The sequence below is a fragment of the Hydra vulgaris genome, chromosome 03, assembly GCF_038396675.1.
Source record: "Hydra vulgaris chromosome 03, alternate assembly HydraT2T_AEP".
In the NCBI taxonomy this organism is placed as follows: Eukaryota; Metazoa; Cnidaria; class Hydrozoa; order Anthoathecata; family Hydridae; genus Hydra; species Hydra vulgaris.
Genome location: NC_088922.1, coordinates 28049873 through 28070460, shown reverse-complemented (window position 1 = coordinate 28070460; position 20588 = coordinate 28049873). Strand labels below are relative to the sequence as shown.

At 26.6% G+C, this 20588-nt stretch overlaps 1 protein-coding gene and 1 long non-coding RNA gene across 30 annotated transcripts in view; both read right to left on the bottom strand.

The window, feature by feature from the left end:
* Positions 1 to 4337: 4337 nt before the first annotated feature.
* Positions 4338 to 6832, bottom strand: LOC136077697 (uncharacterized). The gene is made up of 3 exons (XR_010637196.1): positions 6688 to 6832; positions 4748 to 4801; positions 4338 to 4651 (listed from the first exon to the last, which is right to left on the bottom strand). It is a non-coding gene; the product is annotated as an uncharacterized LOC136077697 (long non-coding RNA).
* An 8793-nt stretch (positions 6833 to 15625) lies between these two features.
* LOC100208668 (uncharacterized) overlaps positions 15626 to 20588 on the bottom strand; it is a 120980-nt gene continuing 116017 nt past the window's right edge. For all 29 annotated transcript variants that reach the window (XM_065792836.1, XM_065792838.1, XM_065792839.1 and 26 more), the window contains 5 exons: positions 19437 to 19539; positions 19037 to 19210; positions 16503 to 16744; positions 16275 to 16413; positions 15626 to 16185 (listed from right to left, as the gene is read on the bottom strand). In XM_065792836.1, the coding sequence (XP_065648908.1) occupies positions 15982 to 16185; positions 16275 to 16413; positions 16503 to 16744; positions 19037 to 19210; positions 19437 to 19539 (862 nt within the window). In that variant the 3' untranslated portion in view covers positions 15626 to 15981. The remainder of the gene's footprint in view (positions 16186 to 16274; positions 16414 to 16502; positions 16745 to 19036; positions 19211 to 19436; positions 19540 to 20588) is intronic.

The following is a 20588-nucleotide window of genomic DNA, read 5'->3' as shown; positions in this document are numbered from 1 at the left end:
ATTTTACCACACCTCAATCTTAAAATAACTCTTAATTGTAAAATAAAGCGACTTATCGCAGTAATCATTGTTGAAAATAATCAGTGTTTGTTACGATTTTTTAACTAAATTAAATTGTTAATAGGATTTGGATTTATATAATAATTAAAAACGTGAGCGTTGGATCCTCTACGTGTCAAGATGAGTTTAATACTTAACCAAAATTTTCGATTAGCTTTGTTATTAATTTTCTCATTTCTATTTTTGAACGCTATCAGTTTTGAGGTTAATCGTCAAAATGACTTTAGTTCGTTACAAGTTGATCGAATGGTTGCAAACCTAATAGAAGCAATAGATATTACAAGCGTAATGATATCAGATAAAAATGATTCAGTACACTCACATGGGTTTAAAGGAAAAAACTGCATCACATCTGCATGTAATCAAAGTAAAAAAATTACGGAGATAATGAAATTGAACGACAAAGAGAGTTAAATACCGGGGGTGAAAAGATGAAACAATGTTTTGAGAGAACTTTACTTTAAAAAAATATTTATTACAAGAAATTTAGAGAGCAGAAGAGAAAAAAGACAAAGGACAAAGACAATTGAAATTTTTTAAATCCTAGAACTATTTTAAAAATAACTCATCAAAATTTTAACTAGACCACATGTTGAGATTTTAAGCAATCAAAAGTTATGTTTAGATTTTGTTTGGCATCATAAAGTGTGAACAAGATACATGCTACAACCTGTTTTACTTATTGGTGATAAAGTAAAAGTAGTCATTATGAAACAAATGTATAAAAATGAAAAGCATATAATTTACAGAAAATAAATTTAATTATGCGGTTGTCGCATATCTATATAGACAATCTTATATATCTGCATTTCGGAGATAAATACGCCAAGTTAACATATAATTGTTTTAAATTACCTAAGTGTTGAACTTGATTCATTTTTATTAATGCATTATCAATGCTGTATCATTTTTTATATAAATAGTCTACAAATAATTTATATGTGAAAGTTCTAGCTTTCAAAAGTTCAACCAATTCAAGTAAAATAACATTTGTTTAACATTTTTTCTTCAAAATGGATTTGTTTTGTTTGCCTCTAATATATATATATATATATATACATATATATATATATATATATATATATATATATATATATATATATATATATATATATATATATATATATATATATATATATATATATATATATATAATATATATATATATATATATATATATATTTATAAATATATATATATATATATATATATATATTTATAAATATATATATATATATATATATATATATATATATATATATATATATACATATTTATATATACATATATATAATAAATATATATAATAAATATATAGAAAAATATTGCAAATGATAAAGTTTATAATCATGCAAGTTTTCCGAATATAAATTTTGCATGGCCATATTTTGAATGAAATTTAAAATCTGTCGATAAATTTAAGTTTAGTGTAAGATTGTAAAGTTGAAATCTTTATTACATTAGTGCCTTTATGTTTGGGCAGGGGGAGCAAACGTTTAAGGACTTTTTTGTTCCCAGGCCTGACCTATCTTGATTTTTCTCAAGACCTTTATATATATATATATATATATATATATATATGTATATATATATATATATATATATATATATATATATATATATATATATATATATATATATATATATATATATATATATATATAATTATACACACACACACATCTGCGTATTAGAGATAAGCAAAACAAGTTGCATTTTAAAGAAAAATTGTTAAACTACTTTTTTATACAAAAACTTTTATAATAATAAATAAAAATAATAAATTTCATTTTCAAGAGACAAAAAATCTTTATTCTGCATTGACGTCATTAAACAAAAAAGTCAGATTATTTAATCTTGACGTTTGTCATCTACAATTGTAGGGAATGTTAAACTCTTTAAACGTTATGTTATGTTCTTTAAACTATTTTTAACGATTTTTTTTGCTACGTTAATACAAGTATATTTATAGTATATTTACTATTATAAAACTAAATATTAAAATTAAAAGCAATATTTATGCAAAATGACGCATTTTTAAAAGACAATTTCACTACTTTTGGTTTCAAAATTTGTTCATTAAGATTTCAGCTTTTTTTTTATTTTAAAAGTTTTTTTCGATTTTTTAGCGTTAGTGACACTTTAAAATGAATGACTGAACCCACTATGATAAGAAGTTACCCTGTTTAATTGGTCCTTGCCCTTTATCTGTCGCTTATCTGCATATACAATCCAACATACCTGCATTTCGGAGATAAATACGCCAATTTGTTTCAAATTACCTAAATGTTGAATGTGATTTAGATTTGTTAATGCATTATTAAGAAGTTTTTTGAATAAATTTTTTTTACAAAAAAACTAAATAATATAACAGGATTTTTTTAATTTCAGATATGACACTTTCAAGCATAAAAAACAAGCTTTCTTGTGCAAACTCTAAACTCAAGCACGTAGCAAAACAAGTTGTTGAAATTAGTTCAAATTTTGTAATATAACGTTTTAAAGTTTTCACATTTCCTTTAATTGCTTCTGTTAAAAAAAAACGCTTTAAAAAAAAATTGCGATGATTAAATAATAATATTAAAAACGGGGTACTATGAAAAGAATGCATCACCCATATTTTCTTTGAGTCCCGCACTGTTTTCAAAACTGTTTTATTTATTCATATTATAAACGTGAAATTCTTATGTAACATACTTTGTTAAACAGCAAAATATATATGCTACTATCAAAGAAAAAAATGTGCTTGCTGGGAGGTAGAAAAATAATAACTTTTTAACGTAACGCGCGGGGTAAAGAGAGTGTTTTTATACAAGATATTCTCATTTAAGCATGAAGCATAGTATAGAAAAGTATATACACTATACATGTACTTACAAGTATTTATATAAAGTGTATGAAATATGTGTGGACAGTGTTTCGTGCACGGCATAGTCAAGCGCTTGAAAAAGGGCCGAAAGGTTTTTCATACAATAACTATCAGCTCTCCAAATTTTTGAAATTTCTATTTATTATAGTTAATATATTTTGATTTTACTAACATAACATAGTTGCCCAATTGTAATTGACTTTAAAGAAGATTAAATAATAATAATAAAAATATTATAAAAATGGATAAAAAAGACTTTCTTAGATGTAGAAAGCTTTTTTCAATATTTAGTTACCAAAGTATTAAATAATTTACATTTATATTTCGAAATATTAAACTTTTAATAATTAATTAAATATCTGAGCGAGAAACTGAAGAGAACTTAGATTATTGAAAGCCGTTCTTAGATTAGAAAGTTTTATTTAATATTTAGTTACCTGCTTGTATTTTTTTTTAATTGTATAACTAGATATTTTTTGGAGAGAATATTTTTTTTTCACTTTATTTTTTGTAACTTTGTTGTGTTGTGCTACATTATATTTGTTCTATATATAAATTTGTAAATATAACAAAAAACAACAATAACAATAGCAGCAGCAACAACAACAACAACAACAACAACAAGTAAAGAATATAATTTAAAAAGAATAAATATTTAACTTACATGTATTTAAAGACTAGATAAAAAAATATAATAACATCTCTATATAATATAGAGATCTAGTAACGTTTTTTTATTCATGTAATATAGAGATGTTTTTATTCATGTAATATAGAGATGTTTTTATTCATGAAATAGAGAGATGTTTTTATTCATGTAATAGAGAGATGTTTTTTTCATGTTATATAGTTATATTAAGTTCGTCTTTAAATTCATCATAACATTTTTATCTTCATATTTATAAGTTTTTGATATTTATATATTTTGTATTTCAAAATTATTTTTCTTATTTCAAATTCAATTATTTTAAAAAAGGACTTTTTTTAAAATCTTTTTTAAAATCAGGAAAAAAACTCTGTGGCAATACTTTTTGCGCGAAAAATCTGGAACTGTAGCGAAATGTTAAAAAATGCGCTAATGAAATCAAGACCTGTGGTGGCTCGACTAGAGGACTCCGTATATCCCAGTAAGCACAGCAATGTGACAAAAACGTGAATTTCGCGTTATTTTGGCACGTGACATTTAGGTGACTTTTTGGTCCTCATGAAATGACCAATTCATGTGATTTATGGACGTGTTTTTCACGTTGCTTTTGGCACGTGATATTTAGGTAACTTTTTGAGTCCCCATGAACTGTCTAAAAGACGTGCTTTTTACGTTAATTTTGGCACGTAATATTTAAGTAATAATTATGCTTTATAAAAACGAAGTGTGTGGATTCGTGTATAGAAAAAAAACTCATCGTCGAGGAAATATTTAATACGTATGGTTTTATTAGTCAGTATATTAGTTCTTGACATAAACATTTTGAATTTGTAATAAAAGCTGCACTTATGTTAAAATATCCTCCATATATCCAATAAGTTATAAGTACAAAATCAGAGATCTGCAACTTACGAAGAGCACGCTTCGATCCACAAAGAGCGCACTTCAAACTTAATCTAACGAATCAGTCGATATATTCTCCCATAAAAGCACGCTTCAAACATAATCTAACGAATCAGTCGATATTTTCTCCTATAAGAGTACGCATCAAACTTTATCTAATGAATCAGATTTAGCTGAAAAGAAAGGAATAAAATAATAATATTGAATTAAATAATAATATGATTATTTAATAATTATCTTAAATCACAAACTTTTAAAACAAATCTTACTTGGTAAATTGCCAACCATTTTGGCAACAAGATTTTCTAGTTGTTTTCTTATATCTAAATCATTAAATAATTTTAAGAAAACAATACTACATACAATGTAGAAAAATAAAAAAGTCATTTGCCTTCTAATTTATACTCTTATTGCTAAAAAATAAATAAGGATTTAATAAAAAAAGACATAACAAAAAATTCGACAGACAAAGAAGTACAAAATAAGAAATGCAAGTCTAAAAAAATATTGTTTATCTATATATATCTATATCTAATATCTGTCTAAAGATAAATATATATCTATATACACTGAGGCATATTCGTTTAGACGCATAATTTTTTTTCTCTTTATCTTAATTTTTTTCTATGTATTGTTAACTGATATGCATGCAAGTTATTATCAAAATATTTGTTGTGTTGTGGGCTAATAAAAATCACAAAAAAATTTTTTCTATGTGTCTTTATTAACATGAGAGTATGTTTGATATACAAAAGTACATTTTTTAATTGGAATATATCTATAGACGCAGTCATATTTTTGACATTAAAAGATGGAAATTAGTAATGTGTATGTCCTCCATTACACTGGATCACCTCAAAAATTTTGCCTTTCATTGACTCCACTAGTCGTTGAAGTGTAGTTTGATCCAACTCGGACCATGCTTCAAGGATTTTACACTTTAACTCAGTAACAGTTTTAAATTGGTGTCTGGCTGCTTTAGCGTCATAAACTTTTTTTGATAGCATTCCCCACACGTTCTCGATTGGATTTAAGTCCGGGCTACAAGCTGGCCATTCGAGAACCGGGATGTTGTGGTCTTTAAACCATTTCATAGAATGCCTAGATGTGTGAATTGCAACATTATCTTGCTGAAATATGGCATTATCGTCCATGTTTTCATCCATATAAGTTATGAGAACATCATACAAAATTTCTGTATACTTTATCGAGTTCATTTTAGGTAAACCACAACACAGAGTCAATTTTCCTGAATAAGAAAATCCACCCCAAACCATTAAACTTCCTCCTCCATAATTTCGTTTCGTTTGTGGATCATTTATTCCTCTTAGATCATGCCGATAACTGTAAGAGTCCGGACCATTTAAATTGAACTTTTTTTCATCTGAAAATATTACGTTTTGCCACTCATGAGTCCAATGCATATGTTTTTTAGCAAACTGTAATCTAGCAATTTTATGGTGTTTTTTTAACATTGGTTTTTGGTGTGGTTTCTTCCACTTTACGTTTGGTGTTGTACGTAGAATATGTGCTACATGTTCATTGGTGACAGGCAATAATAATTTATCCTTTATTTGTGTTGCATTCAATTTATTTTTAGTTGCTTCAAAGCGAATTTGATTAATTTGCCGATTTGTTAATACTTTGTTGCCGTTTGTTGCTTTTTTTACACCGTAATTGTCACCTTTTGCAATGTAGTTTCGTACAACATAGTCAGATCTTCCAATTTTTCTTGCTATTTCTCGTATAGAAAGTGCTGGTGAGATTTCTGAGCTACGATATAAATTAATTTGTATTTTTTCAGCATCTATCAAATACTTTCCTTTAGGCATTTCTTAAAATGCAATAAAAATGATACTGGCAGAGCAAAAGATCAAATTTATCAATTTATTTGTGTAAAAGTGATTAAAAATCAATAATTACCGTTATTAACCTGATTGCGTATATAGATATATTCCAATTAAAAAATGTGCTTTTGTATATCAAACATACTCTCATGTTAATAAAGACACATAGAAAAAATTTTTTTGTGGTTTTTATTAGCCCACAACACAACAATTATTTTGATAATAACTTGCATGCATATCAGTTGACAATACAAAGAAAAAAATTAAGATAAAGAGAAAAAAATTGATGCGTCTAAACGAATATGCTTCAGTGTATAAAGTTAATAACTGATGCGCGTGATTAGAATAAGACCTGTACTTACCTTATGTGATAACATCTGATTAAATAATTTGTTTTCTTTGTTTTCCATCTTCTTATATTTGCACTTGTTTCTGCATTAACTTGTTCATACATTAACTCACTAGATGCAAAGGTGACAGCCCACAAAGTTGCTTTAAATGAGTAATCTACAAAGTTTTGAACATTAAATGTAATTTTAGAATGCACAAAAAAAAATTATAACAATTTTTAAAATTTTATAGTTACCACATAACCACACAACATTATAGTGGGGATTTTATATCATGATTTTCCCACCCATGGTGAGATTTTCACCTTGAGGCTCCTTTTGCTGTGGAAACATTCACCACATCTAAGGAGCCTTATCTACCCCTAATTATATATAATATATTAAGCACAAAACTAAAAGTATGTATAATAAAGTATTGTCAAATTAGTTTACCAATAAATACCGAATGCTGAAAATTCAACTTAGAATCAAGTTGCATTCTCCAACAAATATGAACTAAATTAAATTCTTGCTACAGGGTGCGATCACAAAAGAAGACGAAGAGAGGGAAAAGTGAATTTTCTTAAAACTTTAAAAGTTAAAAGGTTATTGTATCTTACTACAGAATGATATTCTTAGGCAATAATATAAAACAACAGTCGAGGATTCGGCAGATTTTGAATCTGATGAAGATAATGCTGGTGAGATTTCAGATAAATATGATGAAGACCATTTAGAGGGATTAAGGATTTTTCAGAGCTCACCAAATTCAAATGAACTTGCAAATAGTTTGACTCCATTGATAAGCAAAGTTAGAAAAGTTGTAAAGCTGTTTAGACGATTACCGATAAAAAATGAAATCCTTCAAATTTATGTAAAAACTGAACATGGTAAAGAACTGTCAATAATATTAGATAACAAGACCAGATTAAACAGCTTACTATATTTGAGGAAGACGGTACACGTGGTACCAACTTGATGTTGGTATATGATTATATTTTAACTACTCCCCCAACAAGTGTCGAGGCTGAACAGGCTTTCTCTTCATCGGGAATGCTATGTAATTAATAATAAAAATTCGATCATCTTTAAATGACGAAGCTTTAGATAAACTATGTGTTTTGGGGGCCTATTTCAATAACCAATAATTTTTTTGATGTATTTTATTTATTTATTTCAAATGAATTAATTTTATATATTATTTTAATTTTAACAATAAAGTTTTGGAACCGTTTGCTTGTTGCTTTGGCTTTTAATTAATGTTTTTTTTTTAGTATTTTTAAATACCGGTATTATTACCGGTTTATCGGTTTTCATTAAATCTAATACCGAAAAATCGGTATTTAATTTTTGGTCCGGTATTGGAACCCCTATACATAACTAAAGGTTTATTTTTCCTTTTTTTAAACTTATCTTGTCTTCTCAAAATATAAACTGTTATACTATTTTACTTTATTATATTACTTTGTACATCAAATATATCTTAATATTATTTCAGTTCTTTTGAAAGCATTTTGATTGTATTTGTAATAAAAGTATATATTGATAGAACTATGTAGTTGTAAAAATATATGGAGGAAAAAAAAAAAAAGCTTTTTTGTTTTGACTTACACCATGCTGATTCTCAACAACTCATATATTAGGCCGAGTTATTATAAAAAACCACTGCTTTTACTCAGCATTTTTGGAGTAATTGCTCAGCTTTACGTGAATAAAAGTTCTCACCAGCTCATATATCAAGTACCTTTATACTTAAGACCAAAAAACAGACAATTTCAAAAAAAAATTTCAAAAAAAGTAACTTTGGTATCTACATCAAATTTTTATTTAAAATGATTCAGTATTAGTTTTTATCCATAGCAGCGCTTTAATTTTTTTGTCACATTTTTGCAATGAAATTACACCACAAAATGCAATAAAAACTCCTCTATACTGGCTGTATAAAACAAAGAATTGTTATTTAGCTATTTACTTCTTGTTTATTAACTTGGTTTATGCGCGTTCATCGCGCACAAGACAGCTATTTGTTTAACTTTATGTGCTCATCAAGGTTATTTAAGACCTGGTCCGCTAAGAGGGAGGGGCAAAAGGGGCATACGTGCCGCAGGCGCCATGATAATAGGGGTGTCAGAAGACGAAGGACTTTAAAAAATCAAATTTTAATTTTTTTGTTGCTTTTTTTATTGTGTATACATATCTTTCAGTGTCTATATAGGATGCAAAGTCAAGGATTATAGCTACAAGCTTGTGTCTCTCGCCTTTATACCGTGCAACGTGAGGGAGAGAATTATCAAATATTGGATTATGAAACATTGTGAAAAATCTAACTTCAAAGTCTCAACACGGATTTGTACATGACAGAGGCTGTTTAACAAACTTTTTGAATCCCACAACAATTTTGCCAAAGCATTCAACAAAGTGTCACACAATGACTTATTCATAAGGTTCATAGCTTTGGCATTTAAGGCTAGCTATTAACTGAATCAATGGTTGTCAAGCTGATAAATAACAACAAGTTTTATTTAGAGATAAAATGTCCGAGTGGAAAAATTAGTTAGCAGAGTCCTTCAAAAATCAGTTCTTGTATCACTGCTCTTTGTGTTCTTTGTCAATTACTTTCTAGACTACATTTATTATCATACCAAACAATACGTCAATTATCATAGAATCATAGGAGTTATCAATGTCAATTGATGTTGCAGCAAAGTCAATCTTCAGCATCGGAAATTCAAAAGTTTTTTTCCTTCATCAAAATTAAACTTTTATGTATAAATTTTATTGACTATTTTAACTAATAGATTGAAATATAAGATCTTTTTTTATACTTTCGGTGCAGTCCCGCTAGAAGCTTTACAAGCTTTAGGAGACTAGGCGATCATCTCAGATTGCTGCTATAAAACTAATTTCGAAACGACTACAGGAACTCGCTGCTGCCTTAAAGTCTTGCTTTGCTTTAACTAAATCATCGACGATGAACAGATAAGCATGATGAGCAGATAAGTATGATGAGCAGATAAGCATGATGAGCAGATAAGCATGATGAGCAGATAAGCATGATGAGCAGTTAAGCATGATGAGCAGATAAGCATGATGAGCATATAAAGCGTCTTGACTATGAAATAAAAATTTAGGCAAAACGTTTGATGATTGCAAAATTATGATGAACCTGCAAATGTATTTTCTTTCAACAAGATATTTGAACATCGGCTTGAAGGACGTATCTTTAAAGATCAAGAACCTCTAAAAAAAAAAGCTTGTAAAATAGAAGAAAACTTCATAAAAGATATTTTAGATATTATTAAAAGAGTCTTCGTTTTTCTCTATGCATTATTCTCTATGCAAAGATTTCTTGAATTTTTAACACAATGCCATTATTTACCATAGTTAGTGAACAAACTTTAAGTTAAACTAAAAATTGTTTAAAAAAAGATTGTATAATCACTTGGCACGTCACCCAATAAAATCTTTCAAACTTTCAAAAGAAGTTCAAAAGACGTATCTTTAACGTAGCGTGCACGCTGAGTATTATTTAACTCAGATGCGTTTTATGAAAATATTAATGTAAAACAACAATATTAAAACTAAAAAAGAGGTTATTTGCTTGTATAATTGTACATGCTTTTAATTTAAATTCTTTTTAAAATTTGCATGAGGGGCACCTAATTGCTGCTATGTCCTGCTCGTCATTAAAGCTCTTGGTGGCCCAGTTTGTGATTCTATACCTTAACTTTTTTTTAATATCTTGTTTAAATAAAAGTGCTATGGATGGATAAAAAAAGAAAAGTATCATCATAAAACTTTACCAAATGAAATATCAAAGTTTCATGAAAACAGTGATAAAAAGATTTACATTTTTAAAGAAACCACTGTTATACTTTCAGATTGAAGTTTAATCGAAAGTATTCCAGGCTTATTTTCCTTCAACAAGTTGTCAAACAAAGAAGTTGTACAAAATCTTTAAAATATAAATGAAATATTTAATTTTATTATGAGGTTTATTTTACCTAAAAACATAGTTATGCTTCTTAAATGTCTAGAATATGAAGATTTTGTAAGTCTACATTTTATTTCTTCAAAAAAAAATAAGCATAGGTATTGGACTAAAAACTTGTTGCATTGGTTGTTAATGAGAAATTGTTTATTTATTTATCTACTACTATTGCTAAAAAGAACTCAAATGCAAAACAAAATGGTCTAGTTAAACGTGTGTTTGACAGAAGCCATTTGACATAAACTCTTATGTTGTAGCATTTCGTGAATTGGGTAAAAAATTGCCATCAGTTGTGTATGCGCGCCAAAAGATTCATGGTACAAATTCCAGTCTAAAATTTTTTTATTCTTGCTGTTGTGTACACTATCGAACCAATACTTATAGTCATTTCTTCTGATAAACTTTCCAAAAAATGTTTACATGGAAAAGAACAGAGTTCCAATGAATCACTAAACCAAATTATACGAGATGTCTAAACTATATACAGGTTAAAAGAACTGCATTAAATATTGAAGTAGGATCAGCTGCTCTAAATATTGAAGTAGGATCAGCTGCTCTAAATATTGAAGTAGGATCAGCTGCTCTAAATATTGAAGTAGGATCAGCTGCTCTAAATATTGAAGTAGGATCAGCTGCTCTAAATATTGAAGTAGGATCAGCTGCTCTAAATTCTATAATGAAAAACAATATTTCAAATAACTTATTTAATGAGTTTGGAAGAACATTTACTTATAATGAGCAAAATTGTAGTTTATGTAAGGATACCAAAAAAGTCTCGGAGACAGAAAAGCAATGTAATAATAAAACAAAATTAAGAATAAAAAATGTTAATAGTAATACAAAAAAGATTTTGTGATCAAAATAAAACATTAGTCGATGTAATGTAAAATAGTTAAGAATTTGAACTTTGTTTACTTTTTTTTTAACTTGCATTTTTCTCAAAATCATGTTTTTTGGGCGACGAGATATTTCAAAGCTAATTATCAAATTGATTTAAGATTTGGTCCGCTTATTTATTGTGTTAGTATTTACAACATACACTAGAATAATCTTTACTGCTTCTCTCGTTTAACATTTTTAAAAGATTTTGTGCTCTTAAATACCCCATTTTTTCCCGAAATTACAAAAATGCTGATATTTTATTTATCGATACTTTATCGAGTTTTGGACCTAACTTAAATCTTTTAGTCCACGACACAACGACAAACATAACACATGCCAAAATTTCAATCATAAATTAAGAACTGTTGCTTTTTTGATCTTTAATTAAATTAAAAATTTTTTTTTTAGCTTCCTTATAGTATATTATACAATTTAAGAAAAAAAAAATTTGTAAAAGTTGAATAAAAACTTTTTTTAAAAATAAAAATATATTTGTAAAAGTTGAACAAAAACTTTTTTTAAAAATAAAAATATATTTGTAAAAGTTGAATAAAATCTTTTTTTAAAAATAAAAAATATTTGTAAAAGTTGAATAAAAACTTTTTTAAAAAATAAAAATATATTTGTAAAAGTTGAATAAAAACTTTTTTTAAAAATAAAAAATATTTGTAAAAGTTGAATAAAATCTTTTTTTAAAAATAAAAAATATTTGTAAAAGTTGAATAAAAACTTTTTTTAAAAATAAAAAATATTTGTAAAAGTTGAATAAAAACTTTTTTTTTAAAACAAAAAATATTTGTAAAAGTTGAATAAAAACTTTTTTTTAAAATAAAAAATATTTGTAAAAGTTGAATAAAAACTTTTTTTTCGAATTACTGTACTACCAGCTTAAAAAAGATTTTTAATTCTATTTATAAATAAAGATATTTATATATTTACAAATAAAGATATTTATATATTTATAAATAAAGATATTGATATACTTATAAATAAAGATATTGATATATTTATAAATAAAGATATTTATATATGACCGTTTTTGTTTTAAATAAAGTTCATACTATTTACAAGCAATTTAAACAAGTTATAACTAAAAATAATGAGTTTTAAAAATAATGAAATAAAACTTACCTGTCAAATGAACTTTACTGTTGTTAGGTATATGTCCTAGAAATATCAGCTCAAAAGCTATATTCAATCAAAGAAATCATGTTGATAGGTATGAAAAACTCAATTTGCAGAAAATGCAAAATTAAGTATAAAATAAAAGAAAAAAAATCTTTTATATTTTTTAAGTAGATAATTAAGAAATGAAAAATAATGTTGTTACGATAAACAATGTTTTTAATTTAATTTAATTATTTTTTTAATTTTTTCATATAATAAACAATAGCTGTGTTTATGGTTATTATGGTGTTGCTAAGATAAACAATATTTTTAATTTATTTTTAATACATTTCCAAACATAAACTCTGGTTTATACACGAAAAGAAAGAGGACAAACATTTGAATAAGATACCGCAAAGCGGGGTTTCACGCCAAAATCATCGCAGTTTTTCTTACCGTAATTGACAGTTTTGGTAAAAATTGTTTGACTCCAATAATCTGTTTAAATTGTAGAACGTGCAAGTTTTGCAGTAAGTTTCTTCGTGTTTTGTAACAAACCTTAATTTATCATTTTCGTTTTTATAACATTTTTTTAGGCAAGTTAAAATTTAATGATCAGTTTATTTCAGTAATACATTTAATACATTGTTGAAAAATATCAAAAGTAATTTTGTAGCCATGTTTAAATTATAAAACTGAAAGTTCTAAATGAATATGTTATACTAACAGACGCATCCTGCATTAAAAATGATGCAATGTTCTTGGACTACGTTACAAAGAAAACATTAAAACATTAAATCTTAAAAAAAACAAAGATTTTAGTATTTCTATTTTAGTATTTCAAAAATCTAAAAAAAGAAAGATTACAATGTACAAAAACAAACTTATTCTTAAAAAAGAATTTTTTTTGAAAATTTTGATATTGAAAATATTTCTAAAAACGAAAATATTAGTTTAAAATCTATAAATAAAGAACAAAAGGTTGACTTTGCGGTTGATTGCAGTCTTAACAGTTGATTGACTTTGAGATTGACTGTAACAAGGCAGTCTTAAAAGTTGCAGCTGTTGAACGACAAATCAAGTTGATGTTTTGGTTATTCATGTTCATATTTCTATATTTTTCACTGGGAAGTGTGCTATTTGACCTTCACGTAAACAAGTTAATAAAATGACATTAAATCAACATAATGCATAATTGGTTGCATTGAAAGATCTTGTCAAAAACCTTCACCTTTTAGACAGTATAGTAGCTTATTCTCGTTATTAACTAGAGTTATATTAACAGAGTAGTTTATTCCCACTAATTCTCGTCATAAACTTATAAAGGATTGTTTGGTATTTCTCCATTAAGAACTATAACTTTCATAAGTCAACTTTACAATGGATCTATTTCTGATAACGTAAAGTTGGGCTTAACTCTTTTTCAAATTAATTTTTTAGCTTTAATAATAATCTTGACAAATACTTTAAAAAGTGATCAACTTTTTATTTATTTAAATATTTTATTTAAATATTAACTGCGTCAATTTATAAATAAAATAATATTCAATTTTATCGCTAACTGAATTAGTATTTTGGTTGGGGTAGCAAGTTCGGGTTAATTTTCCAAACAAACTTTATTCCCACATTTTTCACGTTGAAAACTTGCCATTTCCACATTTTAACCGTGTCCACAATAACATATTGTGATACAAGTTGCTCATTTACTGATAAAACGGCAGTACTTATGCTATATTTGACATTACCCAATAGCGTGTTAACTGCAAAAAGATCTTTCATAACAATAAAAAGAGTTAAAATACATATAGCAGTGGCACAGTGGTTAAAGTTCTGGTTTAAAACCACGAGGTTCATAGTTCAAAATCAGCTCTAGTCCTTTGTAAGGAAAGAGGTGTAAACTTTCTGGTTAAGTGCTTCTCCGTGGTGCTCTGTGATAAGACCGATTGGTCTTGTTGGAGCACCTTGATAACTTAAAAAAAACAACTACTAAGGACAACGATGGCGCAAGACCATTTGTCTGCGCTGAAAGAAATAGCAACAATTATAAGTTTGATAAAATCTATGCATGATTATGAATGAATATTTTTCTAAATTTATTTCTAAATAAAATATTTTTTCAACGGTCTTTATATTATTTATCTCTTAATAAATAAGATTTATGTATTTGTAAATGGTTGCTACAAATGGATGCGAGGTAGACAAAGCAAAACCTTAGCTTTTTTTTTATCAGTCATGTCTTTTAATTGACCATTCATCATTTTGGAAGTCGCACTATAGATATAATATTTTAGTTTAAAACGCGTCTCATTTAAAGCATTACATACTTTTTTGTCAACGTAAGTAACAAATTGTGTTTCATAATAAATTTACCAAAAGTTCACACTTGAAAGAAGTTCAGGTTGGTAAATCAGGTTCGGGTTTTTTTTTTAAAACTTATTTTAGTTTTTATTGCTGTCAATATTTTAATTATTGAGGTCAGCGTTAGTGTTGTTAAAATCCACTGCTTTCGGTATCTGTAGCTGATAAGCTACAGAAAATAAAATTTTTTACTCTGAATTTGATTTGGCTTCCATTTGTAATATTGTTTAGCAGTTACTTTTTAATTTTTAACTTTTGTTCATCCAGTTGTATTCTTCTTTGGGTAATTTTTAATTTAGTCTCACAAGGAGCAAGTAGATTTTAATGAATTTTACTTTTAAAAATAAATAAAGAAACATGACGATAGTGAAAGTAGAAGATATACCAAGTTCAAAGTATCCTGTCACTATGAACTGCTCACAAACATCATATAAGAAACCGTCACTTGATCTGAGTTTCTTTTCTTTTTCTGGCCTCATTAATTACTGATGTCATGGCTGTTATTGCTTTATACATCCTAGGTGAGCTAAAGCCAGTTCAAGAAATTGGCTAATTGATAATGTTTTCACAATTACAGCTCCGCATTGGTAATAACTACATTTTAATATAATTACATAAAAAAAAAAACACACACACACGAATTTCTGACCATCTTTTAGTTTTCTTTATACAAAAATCTACGTTTACTTATAAATAAAATAGAAAAAATATATACAACAATTTTCATTAAAAATAAACCCCTTTTGCGACTCAGTATCAGTTTTAGCAATGTAAATAATATGAAATTTTTTGACTACAAACAAAAAGCAACAAAAAAGCAACAACCTTTTATTTATATTTAATTAACATATTAAAAGTTTTGTAAAAATTTAAATAATTGATTAATACTTCAACACGAAAGTAGTTATAAATATTTCAGAAAAGTTTGAATTATATATTATATTTAAAAAATAAATCAAACTCAATCACATTTTTTCAACTCAAAACTTTCATTTAAAAAGATCCAGCTTTCTCACATCCTTTGATGAGCGCAAAGGAATGACGAAATCTTTCCATTTGTTAGGTTGGTCAATTAAGTGTTGCCAAGCTAAAATCTCAACACCTTCAGCGTCATCCCAATTTCCCATCTTTCCACCTAAGTTAATTCGAGTGCAACCTAAAAAGTCGTTTTTCGCTCTGTCCCAGTCCCAAATCTGAAATATTAAAATGATAAATAAAACGAAGAATTATTAACTAAAAAATTGAAATGTAATAAAATAATATATTGATTATAATAACGCACTGTAAATTCAATCCCAAAATCAGATAAATCTTCATAATCAAGTTCATAGCTTAATTGAAAATCCCAAACTGGATTTACTGTGCGTCGTATGATGGGAGTCTTTTTTTTAGTTTTGCTGCTTTTTAAAGGAAGTAGATAGCTGTTTGAAAAAAAAAGAATTTATTGAAATTTATTGCATTGTTAATTTTATTCCTTTTTATTGAGTTATATCTAATACCAAATACTGACCATTTACAAAAAGGATCTGAAAATCCATCGCTATCGGCTGCCGGTAAATGACAAGCTTCTTTTATATGAACATTTATTTTCCCTGAAGATTTCTTTTTTCCTTTCTTTTTCTTTTTTGATCCAAAAAGTTCTTCCTGTTCATCGTGCCGTTTTTTTTCTTTTTCATTTAACAAGCCTTGGTCTTCAAACATTAACGCTATTTTAAGTTCACCTACTGTAAGATTTGCCGTAGGTGCTTCTCCCTTAAATAAAACAAAATAAAAAATAAATTTAAAGCTGACTTAATTTAAACAGTATTTTAAAATTTTTAAATATTGTGTTTAAACCAAAATTTTGTGAAGTCTTACAAAATAAAATATTATGCAATAGATAAATTATAATATATATATATATATATATATATATATATATATATATATATATATATATATATATATATATATATATATATATATATGTATATATATATATATATGTATATATATATATATATTTATTACTCTCATTGTTTGCTTTTCTTCATAATTGTAGTTCTTCACATTTGATTTTTTTTATCTCATTAAGAATTCTTAAAATGTAATCGATTTTTCGTAATATGTTTTTAAGAGCTGGTAATAAAAAATTAAAATTTTTAATTGTAAATGCTTAATGTAATGAACTTACTATAAAATGTAAGATTATTATAAAAGTTCTTCACTTACAATTTTAATTTGTGTTATATATCAATACACAATTACAACTCAACGACAGTCAACTGACATTGAGAGACATCAAAAATAAAATATTAAGACAATATAATATAAGCATTCGCATGGCAACAATTGCGCAATAACAATAATGGGAGATGATCACATTCTTGACTCTACTCATGGATTTTGCTTGTGGAACTTAGTAGTGGCTATGCAACTCTTTCTATTTTTTCCTGATAAAAGTACTGTTCTAAAATTCAACTTAATGGTTTTGAGGCCGACTGATAGTGAGCTTTTTAGAACTCAATGACAGCTCTCAGAGAGGCTGATTCCATCAAAAGCTTTACAAGCTTTAAATGTCATCAACACTGAGATCAACTTTCTGATCAACACTGAGATCTCAGTGTTAATGACTATTGTTCTTTGATTCATAAAGACTCCAACAGTCACATGCTTAGCCTTGACATTTAATTACACATTGATTCATTTATTTGTTATCCAACAGTCACATACTTCGCCTTGACATTTACTTATACATAAACTCATTTATTTGTTATAAAATCAGGTTTGAATTCTCTGACTATTTTTTTGTTTTTGTTTTAGTACCTTATCTAGCTTACCTTTTCTTTATCATTCGCCTTCCAAAACTGCACTCTTTTTAATTTTTTTTTCCAATTAAATTACCCATACGCTTTATTGATCAACCAATACGTTGTTATTGATGACTTAAATACCTAACATTTAATGGTTAGGATCTAGTATCTCTAATCTTGCAATCACTAAAGCTCAAAATTTTTTTCCCTCGACCTCTTAATCAGATATTTAACTTTGTTTTAGTTGTTTAGTATTAAACTAGTTAACATAGTGTTAACTTTAGATAGTTAACTTAGTGTTAACTTTAGATAGTTAACTTAGTGTTAACTTTAGATAGTTAACTTTGTGTTAACTTCAGATAGTTAACTTTGTGTTAACTTTAGATAGTTCACTTTGTGTTAACTTTAGATAGTTAACTTAGTGTTATTTAATTGACCAAACTTTTATAATAGAAACTAATCAATTAGAAAACAAAAAACAAATGCGGTGTAGGTAGAGTATTGGCTTATTCCCTCTAGTTGTCTGTTATGGTCTTGTTATGTTTTCATCTACTTTTAAGGGGTGAATAGAAAGCTGAACACACTCACTTCTTGCGTTTATGAGCTAGCACATAGGTGAAACTGATGTAAAACCTACAGTACCATGTAAGACACATATTTCAATTGATTGAATGCACACATTAGTCACCATAGGCCACATTCTTTATTCTTGGATAAAATAGTTAGAACCCCAAACTGAGTACATTGAAAGAAGTTGCATTTCACCAGTTACAAAGAACATATTTTTTTTAATATAATTTTATTTCTAGAACACTTTGATTGCATACAGGTGACTAATGGAGCTGCCTAGTTAGTAGATATGGAAAATGTGATTCAAAAAACAGATAGTAAATAAAGAACTGTTTAGTAAGAATTTAAAAAGATAGATATTTAATCTTCTGATCTTTAGTTCTGTTTAGTATTCTGATAATTAAAAAAAGCTAAAAATTTTGAAAATAAATTTTAGATAGAAAAGACTAGATAGAATAAAGATTAGACAACTAATATTAACAAATTAAAAAGTTAGTTAATTAATTTAAGTTATAATTTTTTTTAGTTTTAATTTGGATACAAATTTGAGTTTTAGTCACAATGCTAGTATTTATATAAAAAGAGAGTTTATAAATAAACAATAATAAATAAATATTATTAGAGAGTAACAAATAAATAGATTATACTAAAAATTAAAGTTTAAAAAAAATTTAAAGGTTACTTTTTCACACAATGCATATAATTTAGGTATTGTGGTATTAAGTTCTTGCTTATCTACTAAAGAATCCATATTAAGCATAACTTCACCAAGAAAAATATTTCTTCCAAGCCTTTCTTGATGCCAAACTGACACCCATAATGTTCGCCCTCGAAGATCTCGTTGGGAAATAGGAAACTAAAATAAAAAACTAAACAGGTAACTGAAATAAGATTAAACATATAGTCATGGTTACAGTTACATAGAAGTTACAGTTATAAATGTTCTTAAAGAAAAACGAGAGTTGTTTTTGGAGAAAAACTTGAGAGGGTATTTCAAAAAAAGTTACAGTTAATTAAACAACTTTAATTAAACATTAAATTATAAAAAAAATCAATATCATTTAAAATTTAATTAGAATTACCGTCAATACTTCTTCCCAATCTGGATCCAATGTTTTCTTTTTTGTCTTAGTTTTCTTTTTTCCTTTTTTCGTTTTATCAGGTAGCAAGTAAACTTTGCAGTATCTATTTGGAAAAACAAAAAATGTAAAAATCCATAAAAACTACAAAACAGGTAAACAATTTTAATGTCAAATTAATTATTTTGAATGAATCTACTTTGTTGGCACAAACTTTTCCCTCATTTATACATAAACAACTCTTATTTCTACATGTTTCAAGTGATTTAAAAGTCTATCAACAATTTTATAGCTCTTGAACACCTGAGACCAGACATTTTATGATTCTTTTTTCCAACTTCCCACACCTGATACAACTTATATTACATGTGTTTTTTTCCTTTAAACTATATTTAATAATTTTATCTCATGTTTTATATATTAAAAAATATATAGTATAATTACACAAAATATATACTATAATTACACATAAAAACAATTTTATCTACAAACTTATTTAAAACTAAACTTAACCAGTTCTCAAATACATACATACATACATACTTACATTTATGTATGTATGTATATTAGTTAACTATTTTTAGCGTTGCTGTAAATACATTTTTTTTGTTTTCTCAATTCCATTGATAAGTTTACTAGCTTTACAAGGTTAAGCATAAACTGGCTGTGGTTATAGCTATCAGTTTTTGATAGCAGAGATAAGAAACATTTAAAACTGAAGGAGCTGTATAAGTAGTGAAGTTAAGCTCATGATTAAATTATTTTTTTAACTTGTTATCAACAATTCGCAAAATAATTTTTTTTTTGTCTTTTTTAGCCATTTCCTTATAATGCATGATAGAAAGCTTAGCACTAAATCACTGATATGTACATGATTTCTATGATTTAAAAGTGAAAGTCTATTTATCATCATTGATAAATAGAATCTAATCTTTGTTTGAGTAACTGAACATTTTTTTGATATGCTTTGTAAAAACAAACCAATGTTAAGAAGATTGATGACAAGTTAGTTTTAGTTTCCCTATTCTTTTTTTTGTTTGTTTCATTGAAATATTCGGACAATTTTAATTGTCTGATGAACCTGTTTAACAAATGAACAAAGCAATAAAAAAATAGTATGCAATAGTTTGCAAGACCTCAGAGTATTATGTATTG